The sequence below is a fragment of the Silurus meridionalis genome, chromosome 13, assembly GCF_014805685.1.
Source record: "Silurus meridionalis isolate SWU-2019-XX chromosome 13, ASM1480568v1, whole genome shotgun sequence".
NCBI classification, from domain to species: Eukaryota; Metazoa; Chordata; class Actinopteri; order Siluriformes; family Siluridae; genus Silurus; species Silurus meridionalis.
The window spans coordinates 3,652,118-3,670,298 of NC_060896.1; the positions used below are offsets into that span (position 1 = coordinate 3,652,118).

Genomic DNA, 18,181 nt, shown 5'->3' on the forward strand with positions numbered 1-18,181 from the left:
AAGATTTAATCATTTATAGAGACTTCAAAACACTTTTGTATTCCACTCTTGATAAGGGCGTCTGCTAAACATCGTAAATGTAAAATCACTACAGACACAAACTATTCTACATACCATGCACTTTAATATCTACACTGACATTTATACTGGAATCTGACAGATGCAGAAAGTGATATCACGCTATGTGAGTTATATGTACAATATCGTTAGTATTTATTTATTCATCATTGCAGCTGTATTAATTGTTAATCCTGATTAAACAATTAATCAAATCAAACTATCTTTCCAAAAACCGAAATAAGACAATACTTTTTGTCGAATGTTTATTCATTTCTCATATATATGCATATGCCATCAGAATTAAGGTATTTGAGGTATGTATTTATTTATTTTTTTTGATATATGAATGGAATATAGTTGACATTGTTTCAGACTTGAACAAGAATTTATCTTAAAGAGATTTAGATGCAATTTTGCCCATCATACTTTTCTTGGTGTTTAGTTCAGGTTTAAACAGAATAATATAACATTTAGGAGTAAATATACAGAACAGTAGAGCAAAACTGGAGGCCAAAATGGCAAAGATCTCCACAGCTACAGTGAATTTTCCAGGAGAGCTGACATAAGCTGGAATAAAGGTGATCCACACTGCACAGAATATGAGTATACTGAATGTGATGAATTTTGCTTCATTAAAATTATCAGGCAGCTTTCTAGCTAGAAAAGCCAAAACAAAGCACAAGAAAGCCAGAACTCCAATATAACCCAGCACGGCCCAGAAACCTATAGCTGAGCCCAAGTTACATTCTAATATGATTTTTTCTTTGAAGTAGTTAATGTTCTTATAGGGAAAAGGGGGAGAAACTGTTAACCAAATTATACATATCAGGACTTGTATAATGGTAAAAGCAAGTACACTGAGTCTCTGCTGTAGAGGCCCAAACCATTTCATGACATTGCTGCCTGGAAGTGTAGCTCTGAACGCCATTAACACCACTACTGTTTTTCCCAGAACACAGGAGATACAGAGTACAAATGTGATTCCAAAAGCTGTGTGGCGCAGCATACAGGACCACTCAGATGGTTGTCCAATGAATGTAATTGAACAGAGGAAACACAAAGTCAGAGAGAAAAGCAGCAAGAAGCTCAGCTCAGAGTTGTTAGCCTTAACAATTGGGGTGTCCTTTTCTTTTAGAAATAAAACAGCTACTAACACAGTCAATGAAGCTCCAAATAAAGAAAAGAGTATTATTATTATACTAATGAGCTCTGTAAATGAAAGAAACTCAACAACCTTTAACACACATTTATCTCTTTTAGCATTAGACCAAAAGTCTCCTGGACACTGCTTACAATTATTGGAATCTGCAAAATAATCATAGTTATTATCATTAGGAAGGACATATCTTATAATTTTATTTATTAATACCAGTTTTCAGAAACTGTATCCTATATAGTAAAAGGATGATACACACTGAACATTTAACAACTTGCCTCTGAAAGCTGAAATTACCTGTCTGGTTACTGATCTCTCCTTCTGCACATGGTATACAGTCGTAACAGCAGACAGGCCTTCCTTTCTGTGCAGCTTTCCTGGTTCCTGGAGGACAGCTTTCACTGCACACAGACCTTGGCTTCTAATGTGAACAATATATTTGACCAAAACTTTATATTTTTACAGTAAATGGTTTTATCTATCAATTCCATTAAGGTCCTGACCCTAAGCAATTGTTTGTTTACTATTAAAATTCTAGCAATATTATGGCCTTGTACCTTTTCACATTGACACACTACAGTATACTAATGTGTATATTAGTGTTTTATGTGTAATAAGTATTTTATTCATATTTATTAGGAATGTTTATGTATATAAAACATCATGCTTATATTTAAATAGTGTAATACAACAATTATTTTATTAATTATTGTGTGCACCTGCAGTTTGTCTCCAGCCCAAACTATATCTTCAGTATTTAGAACAATTTGTTGTCCATATGGCAGAGAGGCATCATAATAGCCTACAACTTTAAACTCCACTTCTCCATTCAACCCTCGTTGCCAGTTCACCACATCATACTTTGCAGCTGTTGCCCCAGTGCTGTCAAACCAAATCTGTTCTCCTACTTTAGTGGTAAAATTTACCTTTTTTAGAGACATCACAACCTTTAAATAGAAAAGTAAATAAGTATTTACATCATAGCAATATCAAATTTACATAATCTGCTTTTCTTCTCTTCTTTGTGTTACCTGCCATGGTTGTATTGGTTTGTCTTTTTCACAACTCTGAGTTTCTGTGCATTTCAACAGACTGTGTAGAGAATGTGCCACCGCATAAACTGCATTGTAAAGATTATTTGCATATCTCAATTCTAAAATATCCTTACTGTAGTTTTTATATTGAATCATTTCTTCATATTTGCTGCAGTTGATTTCAGATTGAAAATTGCTTCCCTCTGTATGTAAGCATGGGACTGCTGTTTGCCAAAATCCATTGACAGCATAATCAGCAAAACCACCAATGTTCAATTTTCCCACATCAAAACCAATGGCTCCAGACAGAACATTATAACTTGCTGGTGTTGCTAGATCCACAGCAGTAATCCATGCTTCTACACCAATCATCTGGTAGCCAGTGACATTCTTTAGAATCAGCTGTTCTGTTAAAATGCTTATATCAAAATAAGCAAGAAATACTATAATAACTTTAGCTGTGCCTTTCTGAATAATGTCAACCACATTCATGATTTTGGCAGGATTTGCCCGATCAAACTTCTCTGTGTACTCAACACATATTCCCTCCTCTTTGGCTGCATTCAGAAAAATGGACATTCCACTGTTGCCATAGTCATTATCACTGTGCACAGCTCCTACCCAAGACCAGCCAAAGTGCTTGACCATATATGCCAAAGCTCTACTCTGGTAGTAGTCACTCGCTATGGTCCTGAAGAAATATGGGTACTCCTTTCTGTTACTCAAACATTCACATGTGGCAGCATAACTTATCTGAGGACAAAAATGAAAAGTAAAAAAAAATTAATAATTTAATACAAAAATCATATTTTGATGCATCTGACAGTTTGTACTTGTTTTATGTATTTGCTTAGTCCTAGCAAGAGAAGTTTAGGTAGAAGCCTGTTTTAAAAAAATAACAATTACAGTTGACATCAAACAAAACACCTTTTAGCTGTTTTGTAAATACTACATACATTCTTAATAAAAAATGGTTAAAATAATGAATACTTACCACTGGAATCATAAAAGGTTCTGTAGTTTTTGTAAGTGCTATAGTAGCAGTAGACTCTGACTCCCCTAGGATGGCTTGTACCACAGTTTGTTCATGGCAGGTCTTATTTGTTATGTCCTGACCATTAATAAAAGCTATGGCTGCCTTCATAGATAATAATCTTGAGAGACAATTATCATAAATCTTGTAACCAACTGAGATATTTGGGAGCAAGGTGTTACTTCTGTTAATTTCTTCAACTGCAAAAGTCATAATCTGAGCAAGTCGTAAAAAACCAAGAGAAAATCTACAAAATACACATAAAAATCATGACTTTTCAAATAATTATTTAATTTAACAGAATAGTAATGAAATTTAGATATTCAGATTATTATAAAGCAGAAAACTACACATTCTTCAAAAATCAACTAGAACTAACTTAGTGCAGATTAAAGGTGGAGGTTTTTCAGTATATTGCAGTGACTGCATCTGTGTACCACGATGTATTTGAAACACAGCTCCAATTATTACATCTCCATCCTTAGATAACAAAGGATATTCTGGTTCTTCCAGAATATGGCAATTTTCTCCCTTTGCCAGACTAAGATAAGAGAGTAGTAGAAGGAAAAACATTACAGATTCTGACCAGTGCTTCTGCAGAATCAGTCCTGAACAGTGAGTCTTTCTATATTTATAGACATGCTCTATGTTCTATGTATGACTATTTATTATGGACAAATCAGAAAGGTTGTTCAGCTTTGTGGCTTTGTGATGTCATTAAGGGACATAAGCCTATTCTCATAATTCTTTCATGATACTTTTGTCACTTTTGGTTTATTCATCTATTAAAAACACCATTAATTACATAAGGCTATTTTGGTTGGCTTGTGAATGCTGGTCCTGCATCTGCTCTCAAATAGTGTAAACAATGTTGTATTTTTATATTTCTAGTACATGAATACTGACTAGTAGGGACTAATTGATTTTACCTCAATGACATCCAGATTATATACTGTAAATAAATGAAACAAAATTTTTTTTTAATCTGAATTCCTAATTATCAATTAGTATTATTATTATTAGCATTAATTAATTAATTAATTAATTGTTTGGTTGATTGATTAATTAATGTATTAATTTATTTATTTTAATTGTAAGCCATCATAGTAATTTGTATACAACCCCAATTCGAAAAACGATGGGACACTATGCAAAATGTAAATGCAATCATTTGCAAATTTCATAAATCCGTATTCTATTACTTTTATATATATATATATATATATATATATATATATATATATATATATATATATATATATATATATATAATTTTAAAGAACAAATACGGTCATTTGAAAATTTAAGGCTGCAATAGGTCTCAAAAATCTGTAACAGGGCCATGTTTTCCACTGTGTAGCATCACATCTTCGGTCCATGTACATTTGGGAACTGAGGAGGCCTTTGTTTTGCAAGAGCATTGTTGTCCCATATGTGTTTGATAAAGGATTGTAGCTGCTCAACAAGTCTGGGTATCCTTTGTTGTGTTTTTGTTTAATGATGTGCCAAATGTTTTCAAATGGTTAAATGTCTAGACTGTAGAAGGCCAGTTTAGCACCCGGACTCTTCTACTAGGAAGTCATGCTATTGTAATAGATGCAGTGTTCAGTTAACATTGTCAGGGCCTTCCCTGGAAAAGATTTTTCTGGATGGAATCAATTGTGAGAGATGTGGCTTTTTGAACTATACTGATAACAAGCCACATAGTCCATCTTCATTTTAGTCCAGAGAATTTGGTTCCTTTGTATCAAAAAGAAATAAAAATTGAGATTTTTCTGACCACAGAACAGTTTTCCACTTTGCCTCAGTACACTTTAATTAAGTGTTGGCCCAGAGTATATGGTAGCATTTCTGGATCATGTTCACATATGACTTCTTCTTTGCACAATAGAGATTGACACCATCTTTCTGGACCACTTAAAATTTACGAATAAAGATTTTAACTGTACATCCTCTGCACTAAAGAGGAACCTCTCAGCTGTCCAAGCCCTCTTATAATGGCTGCCAGCCTTGGAGTTTGTGCCCGCTTCCTTTTCTGCCTAAAGCCTACCCTGGTAGGTAGGGCTACGCGGCAGGTCAGGCTGCGGGTTGCTTCCACACGATGAGTGTGTTGCAGGCATACCAGGGTGGCCTGCTATGGGGGATGGTATGAGCTTCCTTCTGAGCGCCACGGTGACCCCTCCTTGCCTGACCTGGTAACGCTGTGGGTAAGGGCGATTGCTGGTGGGTTCAGGAGACCGCGGTGGCATTTCAATGGTAGTTCCTCTCCGCTCCAATGGTACGTCCAGGCACCAGGTACGTCCAGGCACCAGGTACGTACCAGGTACGTACCAGGTACCTGGTACGTCCAGGCACAGCGGAATAGCCCGGTAAGAGAGCATTGCCACCCGATTCCCGTGGGGAGGTCCTAGGGGCCACTGGCGACTCTCTGAGCCCGAGGAGAGGTGGGACGACCTGAGGTTCGTCCTCACCTCTAATGTATGGGCTGTGGTGCATAAGCCTGATGGCTTGCATCTTGGAGGGCGGTGTGCACTTAATGCTACGGTGCCCGTCCCTCCCCGGCACCGCCGGGAGGCTGGTCTGTCGGCCCTGCCACAGGGTGTTTAGGACGCAGCCTCCCTCCAGCGGTTAACACCCCAAGTTCGTTGTGGATGGGGGTCATCCACCGCTTCTCAGGAGGCTTCGACGGCCGCAGTACGCTGCTCCTGCCATTCGGGTTTAGGAGGACTGTCTGCCAGCCCTGCCACGGGTCGTGTTTCCTCCAGTGGTTTGCTCCCGTATTCCGCCCGTAAGATTGCTGCGGAAGGGCTGCCTCTCAGGAGGCTGTGTCCCAACCTGGTGGGACCTGTGCAGGCTCTGGTCCTGGGACAGGATGTGCGTGCTCTTCTGAGGAAACGGGCCGTTGAGGTCGTTCCCTCCTTCTCGGTCAGAGAGTCAGGTTACTACAGCCCGTACTTTATTGTTCTGAAGAGGGACGGCGGGTTGCATCCCATTCTGGATCTCCACTCCTTGAACCACACACTCATGAGGCTCGGGTTCAGAGAGGTCGTGTCTCAGATCAAGTCCGAGGACGGATTTGTCATACATTAGATCTGGAGGTCGCATGCTCCCACGGAGCCATCCTTCACTACACACGGGAGGTTCCTGAGGTTGCTTTCGGGGCGAAGCTTACCAATATCGGTCCTCCCGTTCAGCCTAGGACTCTCACCCCGTACCGCTGCGGCTTCAGGGCATCCGCATTTTGTATTATTTCTACAATTGTTTGATATTGGCTTGTTTAGAGCACCAGGCAGTTTGGCATGTGATGAGATGTCGTTCTTGCCTGCATGGTACTGGGGTTTAGACTGAAACGCCATGTAGAGTGTACTTTCTCCTTTGTGGAGAACCACTTTTCTCGGCGTGGTGTGGGACTCGGCCAGGTTGCAGGTTGCGGGCATGGTTGTCTCCTGCCCGGTTTGAAGTCATCCTTACCGCAGTTGGGAGGGTGGGAGCAGGCCAGCCACTCACTGTGAGGCAGTTCCATAGGCTGCTGGGTCTCATGGTGGCAGCGTCAGGTGTAATTCCACTCGCCCCCTCCACATGGGGCCCCTCAGTGGTGGCTTTGAGCCTTGGATGCATGGAAGGACCCTACGTTCTGTTCCGGGGCCCCGTTTTAGGGACTCCTTGTCATTGCATAACACTAACGACAGATGCGCTCCCTCACGGGGTGGGGAGCGGTCGTGAGTGGCCACTCCGCCCAGGGTCTGTGGAGCGGCGCACGTCTCTCGTGGCACATAGATTGCCTGGAGATGCTGGCAGTGTTGTTGTGGTTAAAACACTACCTCCCAGTCCTGAGAGATTGGCATGTGTTGGTCCGCATGGACCTTACTGTGGTGGTCTCGTACATCAACCACCAGGGGGGCCTCCGGGTCCGCCCCTTGCAAACAACTGGCGCGAGAGGTCCTCTTGTGGTCGGATGGATGTCAGAGCAGACGCCCTGTCGAGACAGTGGCTGCCATGGGACGGTCTTGGCCGAGGCTACGCCGGTAGGGAGTCTGTCTCCTTCTGGTAGCGCCTCGATGTCCGGGCAAGCCGTGGTTTGCGGACCTGGTATCCCTACTCAAGGGCCCTCCGTTGTAGTAAGGGCCCTTCTCCACTCCAGTGCTTCCCACAAGGAGGTTGTACGGCGCACCATGGCGACTGTTTGCATCATGGTGTGAGCACGGTGTGTTCCGTGTTAGCCATCACGGCATATATCGCCTCGCCTGCAGGGCAGTCGCTGGGTAGGCACCCATTGGTGAAACGTTTTCTCCGCGGCACCCAGGGACTGAGGCCCCGGTCACAACCCAGAGTGCCTGTCTGGGACTTGGCAGTTGCCCCGTCCCGCCTGAGTTTGCCCCTGGCATGGCCAGAGTGTTTCTATACATGAGACATGGGTGCGTACCTAAGGCAATGTGTTGTTACAGGCATTCTGCCCTTCTCTTTTTATAGCCCTCAACCAGGGGTTACAGGCCCGGCTGTGTCCAGTGCGAGCACTAGGGTTAGGATGCTTGTCTCCAAAGGACGAGTCCTTGGAGGCGGTCGGTGCAGCTGTTCGTCTGCTGTGGCCCTAATAGGAAAGGTTCCTGGCCGATGGGCGGACGTTAAGCAGGTGGGTAGTGGATGCCATACTTCGAGCTACGAGTCCTGGTCTCCCCGCTCTGATTGGGGTCTGGCCTCGCTCCACCAGAGTGTGGCGGCCTCTATGGCCTGGTCTGCTGGAGTTCACTCCTGGACATTGCGACGCTGCGGGCTGGTCCCCCCCTGCTGACCTTGTTGGGTTGTGGCCTCGACCTGGAACCAGTCCGGGCTCCTCTGTCCTGCGTGCAGGTGCCGAGGCCCTCACACACTGGGCAGGGTCTGGTCAGTGTGGCGTGATTGGACACTCGTTCCCAAAGCGTTTCGACGCAGCTCGAGTTCCCGAAGGGGAACATCTTTAGGTTACGAACGTTACCCTAGTTCCCAGAGGAAATGAGATGATGCGTCTCCATTGCCACACTTCCAACATCCCTGCGCCACTTATCTTCTCTCTTTGCAGAAGCTAATGTCGCTACCACTGCACAGCCATTTTGTAGATTCCTGGTTTACGCAACGTCGCCTGTCTATGACGTCATGGCTTGCCTATTGGCTAGATTTCACGTGGTTCAGAGCGTGGACAACGCAGGGGCATTCCCAAAGATGCTGCGTTTCCCTCTGGAAACTAGGGTTACGTTCATCATCACACAGAACCTTTAATGGTCCTGTCATACCAACACCCTGGTGAAGAAGGCCCTGCAGCGACTGTACCATCTGAGATGCTTAAGGGACTTTAAACTACCCTCTCAGGTGCTAAAGACTTTCTACACCTGTACCATTGAGAGCGTCCTGACGGGTAGCATCACTTCCTGGTTCGGGAACAGCACCATGCAGGACAGGCGAGCCCTTCAGAAGGTGGTGCGGTCAGCTGAACGTACCATCCACACTGAGCTCCCTAACCTGCAGGACATCTACAGCACGTGGTGCCAGACCAGAGCTAGGAAGAACTTTATGAAGGACCTCAGCCATCCCAACAATGGACTCTTTTCTTTGTTGCGTTCAGGGAAACACTTTTGTTCCCTGAAAGCGAACACAGAGATAATGGGGAGGAGCTTCTCCCCGCAGGCCATTCGGAGTTTACCACTCTCTGCCCCACAGGCTGTTAAATTACAAAGAAGGTTTTTGTGTGTGTTTTCACCTCTAACTTGTATCACAATCTTTAAAAAGAACCATATTAAGACTCCTGCAGGGGTTATGGTGCACAGCAGCTAATACAGACTACCCAAACATTAAGGATAAACTTAAGACTGTGTTTAACATGGGAGTAATCAATAAGACCTACAGTGATTAGAGCAGCCAAGTGGTGGCCAAGAGCAATGAGTTGATACGGTTCTGTGTGAATTATTGAAAAGTCAACATAGTGTCCAAACTCAACACATATATAATGCCTCACATTTAAAAACTGCTTGATCAGCTAGACACAACACTATTTTATTTGGCAATGGTTTAAAATGAAAGATATAAGCAGATCCCTATGACACCAATGACTCACTAAATAATAGCCTTTTTCATTCTGTTTGGTTTATTCCAGTTCATCACACTTTCATTTGGGTTGTCTGGAGCCCCAGTGATGTTCCTGTGCTTCCAATTCTGCACTGCCACCTCTGACTGTGATTGGTCCTCAGCCCTTATTGCACTAGGCAACCTGGTTCTTAAACCTCTGTCTTCACCTTACCTAATGGAAATCATGTCCCGACATCTGTCATCAGCAGGGAAGAAAAGATGCCACTCACAAAGCGTTTGCCTCTACTGTGAAGAGGTCAGACACATGGTGTCCTCACGCCTGGCAAAAGGCAGGGCTCGAAGCAAAGGGGGCAACTGTTACCAGTGTCCTCCAAATCACACTGGGTGCCAAACCATATCAGCAATCAGCCCCATGACCTGGCAGTCTTCATAGAATCTGGGGTTTCAAATTTTGAATTCCTGGCCCTGGTTTGCCAGATGGGCATAAAAACCAGGGCACTGTTATGCATTCTTCAGGTCCATGCTTTAGAAGGGCACAATCTTCATCAGGCTACATATCAGACTACGACCCTGCTCATGACAATCTCCAAAGAGCACCAAGAATGACTCACTTTCTTGGTTATCCCGACACCCAATGCCTCATTCATGCTCAGCTTACCCTGGTGCCACAAACACAAGCCTCACCTAGCCAGATCATGGAATGGAGCCTACATTGCTAAAATCACTGCCTGTCTTCCACAGCTCTCGCACCAGTGGAACTAAGTGGACAGAGATAAGACACAATAATGTTTTTTTAATGATTAGTTTAATCAGTTAGCATGCAAAAACACGTAAGATGTGATAAGCTGTAAGATTTCCAAGTATTATTATTTGATAAAATTTTACATTATGTACCATATTTTATATTTAAAACTCTTTTATTAATATTTTAAAGGATTTAGATGCCATTTTGCCCATCATATTTTTCTTTGTGTTTAGTTCAGGTTTAAACAGAATAATATAACATTTAGGAGTAAATATACAGAACAGCAGAGCAAAACTGGAGGCTAAAATGGCAAAGATCTCCACAGCTACAATGAATTTTCCAGGAGAGCTGACATAAGCTGGAATAAAGGTGATCCACACTGCACAGAATATGAGTATACTGAATGTGATGAATTTTGCTTCATTGAAATTATCAGGCAGCTTTCTAGCTAGAAAAGCCAAAACAAAGCATAAGAAAGCCAGAACTCCAATATAACCCAGCACGGCCCAGAAACCTATAGCTGAGCCCAAGTTACATTCTAATATGATTTTTTCCTTGTAGTAGTTCATGTTTTTGTAGGGGAAAGGAGGAGAAATTGTTAACCAAAGCACACAAATAAGGACCTGTATGAGAGTTAATGCAAGTACACTGAGTCTCTGCTGTAGAGGCCCAAACCATTTCATGACATTGCTGCCTGGAAGTGTAGCTCTGAAGGCCATTAACACAACCACTGTTTTCCCCAGAACACAGGAGATACAGAGTACAAATGTGATCCCAAAAGCAGTGTGCCGCAGCATACAGGACCACTGAGTGGGCTGCCCAATAAATGTAAGTGAACACAGGAAACACAGAGTCAGTGAGAAGAGCAGCAGGAAGCTCAGCTCAGAGTTGTTGGCCCTAACTATAGGAGTGTCCTTTTTTATTAGAAAAAGAATAGCTACTAACACAGTCAATGCAGCTCCAACCAAAGAGAATATGACTAGGATTATCCCCATTAGCTCTGTAAATGAAAGAAACTCTATGACTTTTAAAACACATTTATTTTTATCAGCATTAGACCAATATTCTCCTGGACACTGCTCGCAGTTATTTGCATCTGCAAAATAACCATGGGTATTGTTATTAAGATGAATTTATTTTTCATGAGTTTATTTATTAATGCAGTTGCTCAGGAATTGAATTCTAAATAATAAAAAAAGAATACAAAATGTACAATTAGCAACTTGTGGTTGAAACTTGGTAATGCTGAAGTTACCTGTGTGGTTACTGATCTCTCCCTCTGCACATGGTATACAGTCATAACAGCAGACAGGTTTTCCTTTTTGTACAGCTTTCCTGGTTCCTGGAGGACAGCTTTCACTGCACACAGACCTTGGTTTCTAACATGAACAATATATTATTTCATATTAAAATTAAGTACATTTTTGGAAAAAATGTAAGATTAGGTTAAAAATCTTTCTAGTTATTACCAATTTATTTTTCATTTTGCTTGTGTTCATAACTTGAAAAAATTCTCTATAATTTGTTGAGCTGTTACAATATGATTATAAATAAGCAGATTTTCATCTTTGTATGTTTGACTATTTCATTAATTTTATAAAAAATAAATAAATAAATAAATATATATATATATATATATATATATATATATATATATATATTTAGGCACAAACAAAAGATTATTTTCTTTTTAACTTATTACATAAAAAAATTGTAAATACACAAACATTTATGCAGAACTTTAATCTAAGATTAATGACAGAGGCCCAGTGTATGTACCTCTCTTTTCTCACCAGCCCATAATATATCTTTAGAATTTAGGACAAACTGTTGTCCACTTGGCAGAGAGGCATCATAATAACCCACTGCTTTAAACTGTACTTCTCCATTGTACCCTCGCTGCCAGTTCAACACATCATACCTTGCAGCCATTGCCCCAGTTTTATCAAACCAAACCTGTTCTCCTACTTTAGTGGTAAAATTGACCTTTTTAAGAGCTGTAACAACCTTCAAATAGAAAAGAAAACAATTATTTAAATTTATATGACAGTATCAGTCATGTACATAGACTGTTGTGTCCCTCTTTTTTTTTTTTTACCTGCCATGGTTGTATTATTTTGTCTTTCTCACAACTCTGGTTTTCAGTGCATTTCAACAGACTGTGTAGAGAATGTGCCACAGCATAAACTGCATTATACACATTGTTTGCATATCTCAGTTCTGAAATATCCTTACTGTAGTTTTTATACTGAATCATATCTTCATATTTACTGCAATTGTTTTCACTTTGAAAATTGTTTCCCTCTGTATGTAAGCATGGGACTGCTGTTTGCCAAAATCTGTTAACAGCATAATCAGCAAAACTACCAATGTTCAATTTTCCCACATCAAAACCAATGGCTCCAGCCAACACATTGTAACTTGCTTGTGTTGCCAGATCAACAGCAGAAATCCATGCTTCAACACCAATCATCTGGAAGCCAGTGATGTTCTTCATAATAAGCTGTTCTATTAAAATGTTCATGTCAAAGTAGGCAAGAAATACAATAATTACTTTGGCCGTGCCTTTCTTAATAATGTCAACTACTTTATTTATTTTGGCAGGATCTGACCGATCAAATTTCTCTGCATACTCAACACAAATTCCCTCCTCTTTGGCTGCATTCAGAAAAATGGCCATTCCATTATTGCCATAGTCATTATCACTGTTTACAGCTCCCACCCAAGACCAGCCAAAGTGCTTCACCAAATATGCCAGTGCTCTACTCTGGTAGTAGTCACTCGCTATGGTCCTGAAGAAAGCAGGGTATTCATTTCTGTTACTCAGGCATTCACATGTGGCAGCATAACTTATCTGAGGAGAAAAAAAAACAGCATTTTGGCATTTTTATTTGCTGTGAGCAAGAAAAAAAAAACTTGTTTTAAAAGGAAAAAATCTACCAACACCAAAAAGAAAACATGAATTTAAAGCAATGCTTATGTAGTATGTATCTTATAATTCCTAATGTAAGCACATGAAAATAAAGCTGGATGTAGTAATAGCATTCATTGAAACATTTATAATATGTTATCCTGGTTAGTTCTAAAAAGAAATCACATTCAATTCACATAAAATGGGATATATAATGTCGCCTGTCTTCCTGGCTGCATTTTTTGGTCAGAAATATTTTTCACAGACATTAATAAGAGCAGACAATTGAACCCTGTGCTGTAAGGTTGCAATAGTAGCCGCTTAACCACCATATTGGCTATAAAATAATAATAATAATAATAATAATAATAATAACATTGATCGAAGAACTAAATAGAGTAAGTGGAGTAGAGAGAGGACTTATCTTAGAAATATTATGATCAATACATTCATAAAATAGTTATTAGAATTGCTTTATTTTATGCATTTTCTTTTTGAGCAATATTAACAGTAAAGCTCAAAGTGTCTTCTTTTTAAAGATATTTAAATTTTGTATGTAATCCACTTTTACCAGGAACTGTGAACATTTAAATTTAGGTTGGGCATTTCAGCTGTGAGTCCCAAAATCTGTGTCGAAGCTAACAGGTTAAAAAAAAAAAAGATTTGTCTCATTTATCGCAGTTTTGCATTCATTTGAAGTATTACAATAATGTATTTAAATGATTATTACAATCATTCATCCTTACCACTGGTAGATTGAAAGGTCCTGTAGTTTTTGTGAGTGCCACAGTAGGAGTGGAGTCTGATTCCCCTATAATGGCTTGTGCAGCTGCTTGTCCAGAGCAGGCTTTAGCTGTTATGTCTATGCCATTCATCAGAGCCATGGCTGCCTTCATACCTAACAATCTGGAGCCACAATTGTCATAAATCATGTAACCAATTGAGATGTTTGGCAGCAGGTGGTTGCTCCTGTTGATTTCATCGATTGCAAAAGTCATGGTCTGAGCAAGTCGTAATCCTCTAAGGTTAAATCTATATAATCAAAGTCATCAAAGATATATTATGGCATAGAAACATTTAATTAAATATTTATCATATACTAAAAGAAATACAACACAATGCCAAAATACAATGCACATTTTCTACAAACAAACAAAAAATAAACCTTCAATGTAGAATTTGTTACTACAACAAACCTAATGCAGATTATAGGTTGAGGTTTTTCAGTATATGCCAGTGACTGCACCTGTGTACCATGTATTGGAAAAATAGCTCCGATCATCACATCCCCATTTTTAGATAGCAAAGGATCTGCTGGGTTTCCTAGAATGTGGCAAGTTTCTTCTTTTGCCTGGCTAAAAGAAATAAAAAGTACAAGGAATAACATTACAAATGTTGTCCAATGCTTTTGCTGGCATTAATCCTTAACAGATGTAGTCTTCAGATATTTATAGAAGTACTCTGGGTGTTCTGAGTATGACCATTCTGTTTGGACAAATCAGAAGGTTGGTTGCTTTGTGATGTCATTAAGAAGGGCAGCTGCACATTCTAATTGTATATTTATTATACATTTTATTCAGTCAACAATGAGTACACAAATAATTTTTTTTCAAATTTTTTGTCTATTTTCATTTCAGAAATGCATTCAGTCTTTTATTCCATATGTTATCTCTTTTTATGCAATGGCCAGTAATTCTATAGCATAAATGGTTGCATATTTGTGCTTTATGTGACATTTTGAATTGGATTAACATCCACTGTTGTTGCCTGGTGCATGCTGTCAAACTGTGTGGCCAATCTGTTCACATTTTTGTGTTTCATGTATGTGTTCACTGATCAGAATTAGATAATGCTCATAGGCCTTTTTTATGACAGCTTGATGTCTATGAGGTCATTAGCTGAACAATAATACATTTTGGAAGACACCCTTTAAAGCATGGAGATAATCCAAATAATAATTTGAATAGCACCATGTATCCTTGGCTGCCAGCAACTTTCAGCACTTAATTAAATCACCTGACCTGCTAAATGAATGTGAATATGATATAAATATGTTTTTAGTTCAACTTGTGATCATTCTCCATTTCACTCACTAACAAAACGAAGCTTATTTTAAGATGTTGCTTTCCTCACAGCTATGGTCTTCAATAAAAATGTGTCTATTGCTCGTGATCTGAGTTTTTTGGCAGTCCTACAACATTTATCTCAACAGTCTATGTGAGCTGTATGGGGCAGTTAGAATCCACAACCTGTTTGTTCTCACTGAAGATTTAACCAGGTAAATCTGAAGTTGGTTCTTTTTAAAATCCTTCAACACAGGAATCTTGCAATGAGAGGGGCAAACCGGGATGTTAAAAACAGTAGATCTTTTTAACATCCTGGAGTGGTCAAAGGATGTGCAGACTAGCTACCAGATGTTCTCACTGATATTTTCACCATCTCTGTACAACATCATCATAACAACATGCCTCAATAACAAGAAAAATTACTTCCTTTTCATGTGGTAAATGTGGAGGCAATGTGCTGTTTTTAAAAGCAGGTAAATAAACAAATAAAAAACACAAATAAATTAGATCTGGTGGTCAGCAAACAGAGTAAGCAAAAAAATTAAAAAATTAAAACAAAAATAAAAAAATAACTGAATAACAAAACCAAGAAAAGGCTTTGCACATGAATGATACTTTGTGATTAGTAGATGCTTGAAGTCGAATTAAATACTGTGGATTTGATTTGAATTAGCAGTGTGCAAAGACAAATTGGAGCAGGATAGTGTAACTTTTAAAAGTAACATTTTAACATGGGATTTTGAGTTGATTGAAGTCCTGGATGTAATGTGGCAGAACCCACTCCAAAGGGCTCATTCAAGGAGCAGAGCTTTTTTTTTAGTCTGTCTCAAGTTGGTAGAGCTAGCCATTCTGGGCATAAAATATATGAAATTCATTAATGAAGCACGGAATCATCCAAGAATATCCTTAAGCTTTTACAGCATATCTATTCAGGTATTTGTCACTTCATTTGAAATTCTTGTTATGTCACACTTGTTCAGTGGGTTCATACTGTTAACTACATCAGTCAGCAAACCTTTGTGCAACTTGTTTAAGCCACATCTTTCACACCTGCTCAATCTGTGTACACTATTTGGCCACTACCTTTGAGTCAATGATGATGGTGTTTAATGGAAAGAAAGATGGTTAAAACCCAAATACACATTGTAATGGTGGTATTCACATGTAACTTGAGAGGCCATGTTGTCAACCTCAAGCAGGGACATATTTTTAGGAGGTGCAATCAGCCTCTGACAGGAGCGAATATAATAAGGTTTTGATGTTGCCCACCTCGTCAACCTCAGGAAGAATACAACTGGAGCTTTTCATTGAATATTCTAAAGACAGTTATGCAGGAGAGGTGACAATCTGAGGCTTTATCTCTTCTGAACTCTTTGCTTCCCATTAATCCCCAGCCCTCTTCTTTTCTTAGAAGAAAGAAAATAGCTAAATGGGTATGTACAGCAGGCTTGCATTCCCCAAAAAAATGTAAACATGGAACCTCTAAACACCCTTATATACATTGAAAAATATAAATTGCTAAATTCCAATTGGCAAGAACCATATCCAGCATTGTGCATTCAGCTAAGGTTTAAAAGGATTTTTAAAAAAATGTACACAAAAATAGAAAACCTTACTACTCTACAACTCTAGGAAGGATACATGCAAAGCCACTGAGGGAAATACAGTCTAGTAGTAAAGTCTAATACAAAGTGGGCTTTAATGTATGGAAGGTTAAAATGGCCACAATCTGCTTTTGTTCATTAAGGGTAAAGATTTGAATATTTCACCCTGAGTGCTTGGAAAACAGCACTAATTGCACTTCTCAGTACATAGATGATCTTACCCAGCAAACATGCCCCATTGGGGGGGACACTGCAGGCAGCCTTCTGGGAGTCCTATTACCATTGTGAATTGCGGCTCAAGTGTGAGCCAAGGCAAGGCTCCAGTGGGCCAGCCAAAAATATTGGATGAATGTGGGATGCTCACACTACATATAGTGGGCGCCCCCAGTGGGACTGACTATGGGACAATGTCATGCCCGAAGACCACGCAAAGCTGTGTGTTGGCAAACCCACTTGGGCACCATAGTGTAAGGCCTAGATTGCCCTGATTTTCACGCTGATAACATTGACCCAGTGGGCCAGCCCAAAGTATGGGTTAAGTGTGGTCTACACACTAAGTAGAGCAGGCCAACAACATGCCACATTTTATTTTATTCCCCACTCTGGGCATGGTGTCACTGGGGCAAAATGTCACATGCCCCACATTTCATGCCAGGCATGAAGCAAAACAAAAACATGCTGGAAAAATATTGTGGCCACCCTGAAGTGTGGGCTGCACATTCACATCTACGGTGTTATAGCAAATGGCCTTATCCAGAATGACTTATAATAATTCATTTTTCACACAGTAGTGCAGTTCAGGCTTATGTGCCATGATCAACAGCTTGGATGTGGTGGTACTGGAATTCTAAGTGCTTTTTAATCTCACTATTTACAGTCTGATACTGGGTCATTAAGCCAAAATGACAGCCAGTTTAGAGAAATTTAGACAAATTTAGACAACTTCTCGAAATTTTAGAAATAATTATAAGGCTAGTTTCGCTAAGGATGGAGCCGCCAGGAAGGAGGAAAAGAGGAAGGTCAAGGAGGCAGTTTATGGATGTGGCGAGGGAAGACATGGAGGTAGTTGGGTTGAAAGAGGCAAATGTAGAGGACAGGGGGATATGGAGACAGATGATCCGCTGTGGCGACCCTTAATGAAAGAAGCCGAAAGAAGAAGAAGACGAGTTATGATGCTAGTTTTGTTTGTTGTATTATTTTTATTAGAGGAGAGGCAATTCAGGTACAGCTGAAAGAAGTAGATTTTTAGGCATTGTTTTAAAACTTTAAATGACTTGGGCTATCATTAGAAGATCCTAGATCCTACAAGTTTAGGTTTTAGAAAAGAAAAAGGTCTTAAAGCATGTCTTGTTTAAATTTTTAGATATGTTGGGAGCAGCAGTGATTCAGAATCAGTGGGAGCATGACTCAGTGGAGGGTGGAATAACTGCAGTCGCACAGAACATGCCCATGCGTGCCACTGTGGCGATGTGTGGGTTTCTTGTGGGGGCACTGCTGGGCACTGTGGGGCACAGT

General features: G+C 40.2%; 2 protein-coding genes across 2 annotated transcripts; both read right to left on the reverse strand.

Moving 5' to 3' along the window:
- Positions 1-451: 451 nt before the first annotated feature.
- LOC124395865 (extracellular calcium-sensing receptor-like) lies at positions 452-3,872 on the reverse strand. The gene is made up of 6 exons (XM_046864744.1): positions 3,663-3,872; positions 3,245-3,530; positions 2,248-3,003; positions 1,936-2,163; positions 1,514-1,637; positions 452-1,365 (listed from the first exon to the last, which is right to left on the reverse strand). The coding sequence occupies exons 1-6, from the start codon at positions 3,854-3,856 to the stop codon at positions 452-454; spliced, it is 2,502 nt and encodes an 833-aa protein (XP_046720700.1). The 5' UTR covers positions 3,857-3,872.
- A 3,599-nt stretch (positions 3,873-7,471) lies between these two features.
- On the reverse strand, positions 7,472-16,949 carry LOC124395947 (extracellular calcium-sensing receptor-like). Its single transcript, XM_046864842.1, has 8 exons — positions 16,888-16,949; positions 14,193-14,351; positions 13,743-14,028; positions 12,184-12,939; positions 11,865-12,092; positions 11,341-11,464; positions 10,254-11,181; positions 7,472-7,661 (listed from the first exon to the last, which is right to left on the reverse strand). The coding sequence occupies exons 1-8, from the start codon at positions 16,947-16,949 to the stop codon at positions 7,472-7,474; spliced, it is 2,733 nt and encodes a 910-aa protein (XP_046720798.1).
- Between the last annotated feature and the right edge of the window lie 1,232 nt (positions 16,950-18,181).

What these genes read in the sequence shown, in the direction of transcription:
- LOC124395865 (XM_046864744.1), bottom strand. Translation starts at nt 3,856, where the DNA reads ATGTTTTTCCTTCTACTACTCTCTTATCTTAGTCTGGCAAAGGGAGAA. An exon ending in CCACCTTTAATCTGCACTAA is followed by an intron (nt 3,531 to 3,662) that starts GTTAGTTCTAGT and finishes TGTATTTTGTAG; the next exon opens with ATTTTCTCTTGGTTTTTTAC. An exon ending in AGAGATCAGTAACCAGACAG is followed by an intron (nt 1,366 to 1,513) that starts GTAATTTCAGCT and finishes ATTATTTTGCAG; the next exon opens with ATTCCAATAATTGTAAGCAG.
- LOC124395947 (XM_046864842.1), bottom strand. Translation starts at nt 16,949, where the DNA reads ATGGTAATAGGACTCCCAGAAGGCTGCCTGCAGTGTCCCCCCCAATGG. An exon ending in CAATGGGGCATGTTTGCTGG is followed by an intron (nt 14,352 to 16,887) that starts GTAAGATCATCT and finishes TATTTCTTTTAG; the next exon opens with CCAGGCAAAAGAAGAAACTT. An exon ending in TTTAAAATATTAATAAAAGA is followed by an intron (nt 7,662 to 10,253) that starts GTTTTAAATATA and finishes TGGCCATGCCAG; the next exon opens with GGGCAAACTCAGGCGGGACG.